At 40.1% G+C, this 13665-nt stretch overlaps 2 protein-coding genes across 3 annotated transcripts in view; both read right to left on the reverse strand.

Moving 5' to 3' along the window:
• LOC143371496 (uncharacterized) overlaps nucleotides 1–13665 on the reverse strand; it is a 609947-nt gene that overhangs the window by 466624 nt on the left and 129658 nt on the right. The window lies entirely within an intron of this gene.
• LOC143371522 (uncharacterized) lies at nucleotides 321–5991 on the reverse strand. Of its 2 annotated transcripts, none has more exons than XM_076816769.1 (3): nucleotides 5231–5991; nucleotides 3591–3691; nucleotides 321–1005 (listed from the first exon to the last, which is right to left on the reverse strand). In XM_076816769.1, exons 1-3 carry the CDS (start codon nucleotides 5481–5483, stop codon nucleotides 586–588), a joined length of 774 nt encoding a protein of 257 aa, XP_076672884.1. In that variant the 5' UTR covers nucleotides 5484–5991; the 3' UTR covers nucleotides 321–585. The 2 variants fall into 2 exon arrangements, with proteins under 2 accessions (XP_076672884.1, XP_076672882.1); XM_076816767.1 differs by having other exon boundaries at nucleotides 3582–3691.

The following is a 13665-nucleotide window of genomic DNA, read 5'->3' on the forward strand; positions in this document are numbered from 1 at the left end:
ACAATGGTGACAGCTTCCTGTGGCACTCCTGCTCCGTCCTTGATAGCGACTATTCGAGCTTAAATCCGTATTAAAATCGATTTGCACGCGACGGAGTGTTGCCAACCAGAAAGACGGACATTGAACTTAACATAAAAGCTGTTTTACCCTCACTCCACTTTCTTCGTTGAATATATGGGTGAGAATAAATTAGATGTCTATGTTATGTGTAGAAATGATAAAAAAACGTTTATTCGTTATTTACATGCAAGTAAAACGCTGTATTTAACAATTTGATCCCTTAACGGATTGTTCTAACTTACATTATCAGGGTGGTTTTTACATTTATAGAGAGCTGTGGAAACTAATTCTATGAGTTAAGTGTAATGGATCTGTGTATTTTTAAATAAATATCACTTAAGGTATTCGTGTCATTTCCTTGCAAGCTCATCATTCCATTAATCTTACCCTCATCCCTGAAAAATACAACCAAACGACGAAGTACCTAAGTGGCGAAGATTCATCTAATCATCACATTCAGTGCAACCGAGATCGAGTACTATATATCCGCGAGAAGTTGAAGCTCAGTCTTGTTAACGCATACCCTTAAGGCAACACGCATTCGCCTTCCAGGTCACTGAGGTCCTCATTCTTCAGTTCCTGAGTCCGCGAGTTCGTCTCGCCGTGTCGAAATAAAATGCACTGAGCAGCTTCCGACTGTGTATTGGCAGAAAAGGACCTGGCACGTTCATAGTAGCCCATGTCAGCGTTAAAAAGTATATCGCTGATTGCGTGCTGGACAGCGCTCCGAGAGGAAGTCGAGTAACGTTTCATCTTATTTGCCACGAACATGCCGTAGCTGTGGCACTCGTCCTCGGTAATCTGTTCCACAGGTTTAAGGATTTCTTCGAGTCGTTCGTTTTCTGTTTGTACCCTGCTTATTTTTGGTGGAGGAGGACTCACGTCTACCTGTATCTCATCCCTATATATGTCATTCCTCTGTACATCACAGGGCGGATGTGGGACCTACAAGTTAATCGGTTCAAATATCTGCTGTCGTGGAATAGTGAGAAACGGGCAGGAACGCAAGTGTGTGACGAAATGAAAGTAGTAACAACAGTGTAGAACAAAATGTGAAATGTAAATCGAAGTGGAAGGGGGTAGCAATGAATGTGTAAAACGACGTGAAGAAGAGTAGTAACTAAAGTAGCAAGAAACACTAATTGTGTCACAGAATGAACTTCGAACGTAAATGTTCCAATTAGCGACCCTGTAAGATTCACGTGCACGATCTAGCATATTAAAAATATTTAGCGCAGCTACTCATTAATAGCCTATCATATTGCTGGTTCTCCTCCATTACGATAAAGGCCCATTTTTTATGATGAAATTGTTCGGATAAAATTATTAATAATAAGTATATTATAGGGTGCACGTATAACAATGTTTGGACTTTAATTCTCTCTTCGTCCCATCCACGGTGTAATAGACAGGTGTTCTGACTCTGTACCTTTTACCCCAACGATTTTGTGTGCCGATTGCTGTTTAGTTCCCCTGGCCGCCGCGAGAGGCGCCGTGACTTAGAAGGCATATACATATGTGTTAATGAGATTGTGGTAGTAGAGATTTTAATGGTATTACTGGGCTTGCCAGAAAAATCCTTCGCGTAATGGAGGGGGAACATGCCACGCATGCGCGTGATGACGCTGTCATTTGATTCAATCATGGCGTCGATTGATTTGCATGGCGTGTTCCCCTTCCACTACGAGTAGGAATTCAATACCAGGCCTGTATATATATATATGTAAATGCCTTTACAACAGCCACGAAATCTGCCGGCCGCCAGAAGAACTAGGACGGAAAAAATCACACATTCTGGACAGGAGTCGGAACACCTGTCTAATACACCGTGGCCCCAACCTATTTCAGACCGGAGCATTGACTCGTACATACTTCGTGGAATACCGTGTCATTGATCGGGACATGCAATCTAATGTCCCAATTAATGACTGCATCGGAAAAGAACGTTTATAAAATAATAAGTACAAAAAAGATTATTAAATTAACAGTTTTTATTAAATTAATTATTTTTATTATTAAATTATTGGCGAAACTTCCGAAAACCGGTCAAACCCGATTTAGCTATAATTTTGAAGATAGTTTTATTTTGCATAAAGACGATGTTTACGAGAAGGATTTTTTGCGACTCCAAAGTTAAGACCCAAAATTTAGATCAAAATGTTTTACCATTTCAGTGTCATTTCCAACGTTACCGACACTGCCTAAAATAAAGTTACAACAGTATATATAGTACATTCTCTTTATTAGTTCCCCGTGTATACACATTTTATATCTTGTAATAATTGGTAAAATCGATCACCTCTGGTCGTTTTTACACATCGGTTCGACACGATGCTTTACGCGCCCGCGAGCGGGCGCGCGCCCCCCGCGCCGGTCTAGCCCCAACCAATACTAATACCCGGGACAAGTTGCAAAGTGGAATGCGTTGTGTCGGTGTAAGTCAACAGAAATATTGTTAAGAGGGGGGAACAAGGTAAAGTGATTAAAGAAAATCTATAAAGTGTATCCTTTTATGCACAATTACCTCTGTATATTTTGCTGAATGCAAAGAGAAAACGTGGAGAGCTTGGGTGTAACGTAGTCACATTTCAAGTGTCAGTCCTTTGCTATAATCTCATCCTACGCTGTGTCGGTAATGCAGAAAGTGACATTACAGTAGTAAAACCTTATTCGTAAAATTTGAGGTCTAACTTTTCAAGTCGCCAAAATCTTTCTCGCAAATATTACTTTTGAGTAAAAGAAACCTATTTTCTGAATTTCAGTCGAATCGAAAGATGGAAGTTTTCAAAATTGCAGGGAGTGACACTAAAATGGTAATATACATTTTTCGTAAAATTTGGATCTTAACTTTCGAGTCGCAGAAAACGCTTCTCGCAAACATTGTTTTTAGATAAAATGAAGTTATTTGCAGAATTTCAGTCGAATTGGGTTTGACCGGTTTTCGGAAGTACAGCCAAATTATTATTGCATTATTATTCTTCATTGAGGTTACTATGCAAACTGACAAGACACGCAAGATGGAATCATGACATGCCATCTCGTGTCAATAAAAGGAACTCATACATTTTACGAGTAGGTACCGATTGACACCCATAATTATTATGAATTTAATAAAAAAAATCGATGCAATTTTTTTAAATAATAAATTTACAATTACTTTTTAACTTATTTGAATATATTTGTTTACATTAATATATTCATGCAGGAAACACTTAATACCTAAAGTTTGCACGTTCTAAAGTTCGGTAACAAGAAACTACTTTTTCACGGCTTTGTAGCTGACACACGTGAAAACATTTAGTAACTACTTAATTATATGTTAGGGTATACATTAGCGAAACCATCAGTATGATAATTTGAATATTCACGAAACGAATTCAATACTTTTAATGCCCGTTCCTAACATAAAAAATTTCATATTTAAATATAAACGATAAAGTGTCAATAATTAGGACTGGGTCATTAATTGGGACATTTATCTAATTAACTTCATAATGGACATTATGCAAGCAAATACTTACAGTACTTACTGGAGTACTTAATGTGATTGATGTCGGTTGATAAGCATTTCTATCCATGAGAAAGGCTAATGCATCGAAAAGAAACCACGTGGACCTGTATTCCTCGCCATCTAGATCCAAAATTATAAGACATACGAGTGGAAATATGATCCTATTAACAATGAAAACAAGAAACGCTCCAGGGAACTCAACCTGACTCTCATTTTTTCTTTTTTGTAAATTCCCATGGAAGCATCCCTTGCCCAACGCAAACTGGGTTACTTCCAAATCCATGACTTCGGTTTATCTGAGAAGATCGAAGTGTTTTTTTTCTATTACTTTGTAAGTGTTTTATAGATTTGAATGAAAAGCGAATAATTCCAGTAACCAGTGGCGGATCTAACAGGGCGGCCGATGAGCACTTGCCACCTGGGCCCCTGCTCGGAAGGCCCACCAGGGACCCATCCTTAAAAAATTATGATTTTATCCAAACTATATTTTTTTCTGTATTATTACGCTGAACCCGTTTTCAGTACTATACCCCTTTAGTTTCTCGAAAAATGGGCCCCTGCTCAGAAGGCCCCCCTAGGGCCCTGTCTTCAAAAAAAAATTAAGATTTTATCCAAACACTTTTTTTCTATACTTTTCTGTAGATTTACCCCTTTTTAGTAAACTACCTCTTGATTTTCCCGAAAAAATAGGCCCCTCTGTTTGCCACCTGGGCCTTTTTCTTAAATCCGCCACTGCCAGTAACGTGCGCATTAACTGTTACACTGAGCCACGTTTTTACGAAGTCAGCAGGACGATGTAAGAAAACTCCGAAACAAAACGTGGACATATTTCATCCTATATTTAATTACAGTAGCTACTTTCAGGGAAAGATTCTATGCAAGATTCTAAGCCAATTTTTTTCGCAGTAATCAGGGCATTCGAACAAATCGAATTCTTGCAGGTCGAATTTACTCGAACCACTCGATTCCCCCATGCTATTTGACTCGCTTCTTTGAATGCATACTTGACAGCTTTAAATGACGAGGGGGGGATTGGAGCATACGATGATGTAAGTGACGGGCACACCACCACATTTGCTCAAGGTTATAGAGATGCGCTATTCCTTTGATGCAGCGACTAAATGCCGACATGGTGTCGAACCAGCACGAGAGCTCTAGCAAACGAGCATTTTGTTGAGTGTTCGAAGGTCCCTTTCACAGTATCACATTACAACCCAAACCAGTCTGAATACCCCCCCCCCCCACCACGCGATATTTGTTCTATAGGACACCGCACTCCGTTTCTACTGAGAGGAATCAGTAGCGAGGCGTTAGGCGTGCGCGATGCACAAGTGGGAACGTGGCTTTAGTGTTTGAGCTCAAGCGTAAACTAACCTCGTCGAGTAATACCAGTTAAACGAATATTAAAATACTTTATCAGTGACGAATATCTATTTATCCATTTCAAGACTGCTTCGATGCTCCGAAAATCTCTTCACCACCTTCGTTGAAAATTAATTAACCTAAGGATTCCCAAGAACCATCGTCCGCGATATATAAAAGAAGACCTCGCTCGAAGCTCGCATAGAACCTATCGCCATGGACCGCAAACGACCCAATTTCCGTGGTGCACGCGACAAGCGCGTTCCTCGTTCGTGGTTCAATTCCGCTCAAACGTACCTCTCTCTATGCTAATCTTTTTGATCTTTAACTTTTCCCGCCGGAACGAGGACAGAATGCACTCCATCTTTTTCTTACAATCGATCATCGTCAGTGGCTTGTTAGCGCTGGCCGACAGTTGTTCCGCCACGTCGTTCCAGGCGTCGTTGCGCTTCGATTTTATATAATGCTCGGGATTCTGTGGATTCCAGAAGGCATCCTTGCTTTTGTATAGCCTGACGAGCGTCAGACACATTTCCTTCGTCCACTCCATAACGCCCGGTGACGCCGCTTCAACCGGAGCGAGACGAAGCCGTAGAGGAACGAAGATAAAAAGACACGAGGCGAACGGCACGCCGTAACATTCGCAGGTTCGTTCCTACCTCCAACAGAGGCAACCGTGTACTGCCTGCTCGGCGCGCCCTGCTCGGACTTCAGGCCGTTCTGGCCGCAACGTGTGCGCGGAACGCTTTTCATGGTTCGCTGGAACGTCGACGCCAGACGGTGCTTGTCGGGCCACCAATACAGCGAAACGGAAGGATACCTTCGTACAGGCGCAGCCTCTTTTTGTGGCACACACTTGAAACCCTTGAAAAGGGTCGGTTTTAATGGGACGGGGCACACGGAGACGTGCAACGTACATCGGCCGTGAAGGTTCGCCTTGCGCCTCGCGCATGCGCACTGGCTCCCTCTGTGTTCGGAGCAAATAAATGAGTCCTCCCGTGTAACGCGTTCGAGAAGGCATTGCTGTACGCGGTGGAAACAGTTTGTTACGAACCGGGGGGACTACATTTCTTATATTATTGTTTGAATGTTGTGTATTCAGTTATTATTAAATGTGCTGTTTATTTTTGTTGCATTACTATTTACGTGCTGTGTATTAAGTATTATTATGCAACTCAAAGGAGGTTATGTCATGGTGAATAGTGGAAGTGATGTGGTTTCCTTGTGTGAAGTAAGATAATGCATAGAAAATCTGTAAATTACATTTAGAAATGTGAACCTTGATCCTTGGATATGCTGACTATCATATTTAACCTTCCCTCTATAAGCGATCTGATTTTCGAACGATCGGCTGTAACCTGAAAGTGACCGATCGAGAACTCTACTTAGGTGTAGGGTTGATTCGATACTACCATGGTATCGATACTTGTACTCGTTACTGGGATCGGAATAAACGTATCGATACTACTCGGGTATCGGTGGAAAAGTATCAATACCTTGAAATATCAGTATCGAATAGACTATTATTTTTCGGGAGAAAGTACTTCTGCTTCTGCATTATCCGTGGTGCCTCGATTCTTCTGATTATTTCCCTTTACACTGCCAACCACTCCAAAAATAATAGGAATCAACAGAAAAAAATTGTCGGTTAATATGTTTTCAACAGAAAAATACGTTTCATGCGTGACGAGAGAACGTTTTGTGTGGAAGGTTACGGTGTTTGTGGCTAAAAAAACCCGTTGCCCACTAGAAAAAACACCGATCGACAAGTTTCCTCCCTGATCTCTTATCACTTTGACCTGATAGACAATTAAAAAAAAGAATCCGAAAATCGAGGCACCACGAATAGTTTAGAATCTAAACTCTTCGGAATAGTTTTTCCCAGTGTCGCCGGGAAGTAGGTTCCTGTAAACTATTCGTAGTGGAGGGGGAACACCTATCTTGGCGTCGATTGGTTTGACTTCATGGCGTCATCACGCGCATGCGTGGTATGTTCCCCTCCACTACAACAGGAAATTCCTGATATCCCTGTTAATACGCATTCGATTCGATTCGAATCAAATACTTTTCTGTCGATTCCTCATAAGTATCGCACGGCAAGAATCGATACCATAATTACTCCGTATCGAATCGAAAGTATCGATACTTGTATTTACTAGTATCGAAACAACCCTACTTAGGTGTTCCACGCAATGTAAACAATCTAGGACTGAGCTTGAACACTCTCGAATCGATCCTTCTGGAGTATCGATCAAAATAAATATCGATCGCCCAGAAGAAGAGTTAAAGGTATATTCGCTAGAACCGAGCCACCCAGCAGACGTGTCACCTCCCGCAGTATCCGTTGCCGTGCGAACAGTAAACATGTAGACACATTCATACTCCTTAAGGCGCAACCACACTTTTGGCATTCGACAAAGTATTCGCATATATCTTCACACTATGCACTTATTCAGCAAATGACGATCGTTTCGGTTCGTAATTAGCAGCTGCTAACATTCGTACAGAAACTCGCGCAAACATTTGACAATTGGCGAATAGCGAACATTTGCCTACAATGCCTACATTCCTAGATGCACACATGTAGTTGCTCGCCAAATGACGAACATTCGGTATTCGGCATTCTCCGACAGGGATGAAGCTAGGTTGAATAGCGCCCAGGGTAAGGATTCTCTTTGACGCCCCCCTCAAACATTTTACCCCCTTGTATTGCCCACCTTAGGAGGTTGGGTTCATACTTTACTTAACAAAGACTGGTTTCAAACATATTGCAGGTACCCTACTTTTTTTGCTGTTTGATAACAGATAAATAAATTTTAAATAGATAAATTTTAATTACTTTTCTATCAAATGTGTATCTCCCTTATTTCTAATGAAATAACGTAATATATAAATTTGAATTTACGTGGACGTTTACGTGGGAATTATTTTAACAAAATTGTGGGTGTATAAAGAGTATAGCTACTCGCTCGAGTGGTAGACTTTCCTTTCCGCGGTATCGAGATTATATTTTGTCAAATGATACGCATTGTTGCCAGCCCCGACATTCGAATATCGTGAACTCGAAGGGGAAACTAAGGCGTCGGCCTAGATGGTGGAAATTTTCGAAGGCTCTGACAAGCGTATCAGGAAAACGAGACAGTTCATTGCTAGGTCACGCCATCAACTCAATATTAGTTCTGTCTTACCCTGTACGTGACTCAATATATTCGCGCGATTGCGCCTACGATTACCGAATAAGTTACGGGTTGCCTCGAAATGCACAGCGGAAGCTTCCCTGCTTCTAACTTTACCTAATTTCACTTGAATTCCAAAAAAGCTCGGAAAAATGAATAAAATCGTACGTCACCGGTTTATAAATTGAAATAAACCTGAACGACAGACACGGTATATATCGAAACAGTTATTGATAATATATTTAAAAAATAAATAAATAAACATACTCCGATACAATGTGTCTCCAAACACACGTCTGCAAACACTTTATACACTCAAGGGAACATCCCGAACCCGAAAATTCAAAAAATTCTGAAACTTTGTGAACATGTAGGGGAATTCCTCCTGATTACAACGCAATTTTTCTTTGCTGCCCAAATTCACTCGAAGGGGGTGAAATTGACCCCTAAACATCAGGTTATTTTCCGATTTTATCTTATAACTCTTGAACTATAAAATAATTTTTTTACTAAATGATAGCTGTAATTAAAAGAAGTAACTTTTATCTTGAAACTTTTATCCTATCTTTTACAGTTCGCGAGTTATAACTTAAAATCGGAAAATAGCCAACTTTATAGAGGTTAATTTCAGCCCCTTCGACTAAATTTGGGCAGCAAAGAAAAATTGCGTTGTAATCAGGATGAAATCCCCTACATATTCACAAAGTTTCAGAATTCTTTGAATTTTCGGGTTCGGGACCTTCCCTTGTCAGGTGAATACTACATACATAGGCAACAATACAATCGTATGATGAACTTGCAAAGCATTTCACGTATCCACTAATATAAATTATTCTTAACGATATTCGCTCTATTTTTAAGAGCCTGGCGGAGAAAAATTCTTAACATGTTGTACGGAATTTATTTTGCAACTTGCACCGTCGACTGCAATAAAATTAGTCATCCTGCAAGCACTATTTACTGTACCTGAACTCTATACACTATCTACGTACCTACTTCTAACATAGTTTGTACTGTTAAGACCCTCGAGTAGCCACAATTACCATGTTTAAAGGGAGGGTCCTTGAATATTTGCATTTCCATTGGCTCCCATTCGTCGATTGGCGTTTATCTCGTACGCGGATCAATTTGCGCGAGTGATTGCGCTTACGGGCACGATGCAAACGAACGTGTATATACGTCGGGAACGGTAAAGCCGACGGAACGGCAGGGCCCTTCAGTGTTTCGAATGAACGAGACTGCATCCCAAGCGTCGATCGCTAATTCGAATTCGAATCACGACACCCTCTCCCAGCACGCACGCACCGCGATTAAGTTGTGTGTCGGAAGACGGCACCGAGGCAATCCAAACACCTCGTACTAGCAAACTTTGAACGTGGTTTTATCACAATGAGGAATTCGAAAACGTTTGTCGCGCGAGATCGAGTTGCCTGCAGCGAGAATAGTTTCGTGTAACTGCTTACTAAATTTCTCGCACGGCGGGAATTGGTTTGAAGCTTTTAAAAAAATGTTTTCTATCCTATTCTGAATTAAATAGTACGTACCTACAACGTATTGAAATATTAGAATTTTGTTAGTGTGCTCAGAAAATTAATTGTACACATTCTTTTGGGGAGTTGGTGTGTTTCAGGGTTTCAAGTTACGTGAAACTAAACAGACGAATATCTCCGAAATTATTGGTGATATCACAACGTTTTATTAGGTAGAGTCGAAGTGTCTTGGGTAACATACTTTCCGGGGAAATTTAGCTTTTCGTAGATACGTGAAAAGGTCCAAAAGGTTTTGGAGCCGGCAATTCATTTTTAAGCTGAATCGCAAGTTGTCACGTATGCATATTTGCAGTCTACTATTTGGACGGGTTCAATGACCACAGTCGTACAAGGCCAATGAAGGTCAATCAAGCTCACAGAGTGAAAGCAGTTGAATCGCTATCATCGCGGTAACTTCTAATATCCTGAAGCCCTAGTAGCCTGATATCAGTAGGAAAGATATTCGAAGTGCAGAATCTTTGGCCACTCGATGATAATTGGTCGACACTTTGGTTTTAATGCACAAGCTTGTGAGCAATGGAGTAATAGAAGATATGGATATAAATATCCTAGATTTCCTGCGAAATAATTCAGCTAATGAATGAAAACCGAGAATCTTGATTTCTAAGGCACTGCTCGATTTCGAAGCCATCTTTAATTAAACAACTCGAATTATAGTTCACATCAATCGGTTCACGCATCGATATTTTAAAACACACGCACTACTTACTCGATTGAATGGCGCCTGCATAAGTAAATAGCTGAATGAATGAGACGAGCGAATGCCAAGTGCGAATACAAGAATGGAAGTAGGTTCCTTACTGCAGCTCTAAGCTGTACTTATGCAAGGATTCCATGGCTCTTCTGTAATCTCAACTAACTGCGCATTATTCCTGCAACAGCAGGCTTCTGCAGTGATCTAATTTCGAGATAAGTCTGTCGAGAATTCGCTTACATTTCGTTCAAATAGAATTTAATTATGCTTGCAATAAGAGTGCCATTTTCTGTATCAAGATAGGAGAAAATAAGGGAACTAATGTCTGGCATTTAGTTTTTTCAATATCGATGTTTAGACACTTAAGTATTTTTAGGTATTTTTATCTCGGACATCTGGTGGTAACATTTTGAATTTTATATTTTGAGAGAAAAGGACGATTTAGTATTCGATATCATTAATGCGATAGTAACGATTACACTAATAGTCGAACGATTTTCGGGTATGTTCACATCCTATTAGCCCACGCCCTGTTTCGCGCGTGGTTGGTGAAAATGTCCCTCGATAAGATCTCGCGATAAAAGTGGCATTTAACGAAAGTTGGCGTTATCGGCGACAACATTATCACATTACTAGGCGCTATACACCACGGCAGACACGAAGTACGTGACTGTACTTACATTTATGCATATCGAGCGTCAGATTGCAAAACTTCTCGCGAGTGGAGCACGATTCTACGAATCGATGGGTGACATAGTCAGAGATTACAAGAATAAAAGGCGAATTAAAAGCGAAAAAAAATAAAGAGATGCTTCATTTATTCGTCCATTTCCATTCACCCTCATCCTTAAATCGTTAAATTTGCTTAAAGCATCCAAAAACTATTTCCCTATTATTCTTCAAAACAGCAATTCGCAGAGCGATATTAAATATGAAATATTTAAATTCTACCATTTTTATAGTTACCATTCTAAACTCTACTATTAACCACAACTGGCAAACTGACTCCCTCACCGTGAAATACATCGAAAACTAGACACAAAAAAGAAAGGAAACTTTGTTAGCAACCCAGAACGACCTGCAACAGCTGTGATCATTTTGCGGACGCCAAGGCACTTCGTCACGTTTCAGTCGTTCTGAATTCGCGTTGGGGGAGGGGTGCGAAATAAAATCGTACGATGAAGCTGGATTATCTTCCATCGATACTTGCAAACAAGTTGCCACGGCGTCCTAATTACGCGGCAATACATAAGCTAATGAGGGGATAATTGATCCAGTTCGAAGGTACTTGGTGGACCGACTGACTACTTAGCTGGTCGTGGGAACGGTGTACACGAGGAACGGCGTAATGTGAGTAGTGAGACTTGTTACACATCGTAGCCACTTAACCACCAGCTTAATAGCCGTCTTAACGGCTGTCATTAGAGGATGCTTGGGCCACTTTGAAAGCCCAAACATGGAGATTCATCCCGCTAGGTGAGAGCAGCTCGCGAGCCTTTCAATTGTCCGGCTTGAAGCTGAGAACGCGTAAGAGATGTTGCACCTGGCAAGGTACCGGTTGAAACTAGCAAGAAAAATTATGGCGCGAATTAAGTACTCAATAGGGTGAAGTACCCAATTACTGACACCTAACCAATTACTGTCACCTTAAGCTATTTTACTTAAAATAACGAATAAATAAACGTTGTAAAGTCTTACATAAAAATAATTATGCAATTCAACCTATAATCTATACTATAGATTATATAGTATAGTTTATTTATTTGTTATTTTAAGTAAAATAGCTTAAGGTGACAGTAATTTGTTAGGTGTCAGTAGTTGGGTCCTTTACCCTAGGGCACTTAATACCGTGTACAAGGTGATTTAAAAGAGGGATCGAAGAGTTTAGGGTATTTGTAAAAATGGACTGAAGATGTTCAGTTGAAATAGGAGTTCAATATAGATCTATGAGAGTAATATAGGATTTTGTATGATGAAGTTAGAATACGGGATATTAGGAACCATGATAAGTTCAAAGAATATCATGGAAACACATGAGCAACCATTTGGTACCATTTCAATTATAATAATACGAGTTATATGTTATAATATGTACGCAGCTTTTTTATTCAAAGTTTATGTGCAACTGAAATCGATGTGATAACGTCGTATGCATAGCACTGCCCTGTAGCTGTATGATAGCAACATATTCTATTAATAAAATTATAAAAGGAAAGATGCAACAGTTACTAGGAAACTACAGGGTGAGACAGAATAGGAGCTGAATGTATTCAACCATGAAATCCAGTCATGTTTATTATACTCCTCGGATTTACCGTGACACTTCTTCTGCTGGTTAAACAATATTTAAAGGGATTAACGTTCTCCAGCGAGAAACTCCACAGAATCCTTCTTAAATCTCTAAAATTAACGACTCCAAAATTCTGCAGAAATGGAAATGAGAGCTTTTCAAGTGTAGTTAATGTAGACACCTGAATAAGAAGGTAGCTATATATTTTTATTCTCATCTAGCAATGGAAATGGATATTTCGTTGCATAATAACTCATTACAATCCGCGGGAAGAATCCAAAAAATTTTTGCAAAGAAGATAAGGAACGGAATGGACCAAGGCAAGTTGAAATGGAGATTGGCTAACAAGGCATGCACCGAGTTTTCTTCATTGGCAATGAATGCAGGTTCCCGAGGGATTCCTCGGTTTTCAATTTTCTCGGGAATCTCGCGCCTCCAGTTGTGACGAGCCTGGAGTGCCAGGAGTATCGATCCTGCAGGAATCGCGTATGCGCGCATCAGGTCTTCCCGAGGCAGATAAACATACGATATAATAAATAAACAACGGACAGCAGATTTCGCTCGTAGCTCCCAGATGTTATGCCAAAATCTTACGAAACTGTGAGCCAGCTATCGTAAGATTTATTGGCACGAAGCACATTTAAATTGCGATTATGTAATGACAAAAGTAACAGACAAGTGACGGTGCTGATAAAATTTTTTCAAGTACAATAATAGAAATTAGAGTGGAATTAATTTCTTGTTATTATATGTGGCTAGCGTACAGTACATTGTTTTAATACAATTATTGTTGGTAAAATTTATTTTAATTGTATGAAAATGGTATTTTTTTCCATCTGGAACGAGGGTGCAAGAGTGTAGAGGAAACAATTTTGACCATGGGACCATAAAACCACTTCGTGTGGACATGTAATTAAAGGAGGGAATCTAATGACATAATTAATTAGGTTCCACGGAGAACTAGTGACTTTCGAGAGCGGCGTGGTATAAGCAAATTTTCGAAGAGGATATAAGTGGTAACT

The sequence above is a fragment of the Andrena cerasifolii genome, chromosome 7 (genome assembly GCF_050908995.1).
Source record: "Andrena cerasifolii isolate SP2316 chromosome 7, iyAndCera1_principal, whole genome shotgun sequence".
Classification (NCBI taxonomy): domain Eukaryota; kingdom Metazoa; phylum Arthropoda; class Insecta; order Hymenoptera; family Andrenidae; genus Andrena; species Andrena cerasifolii.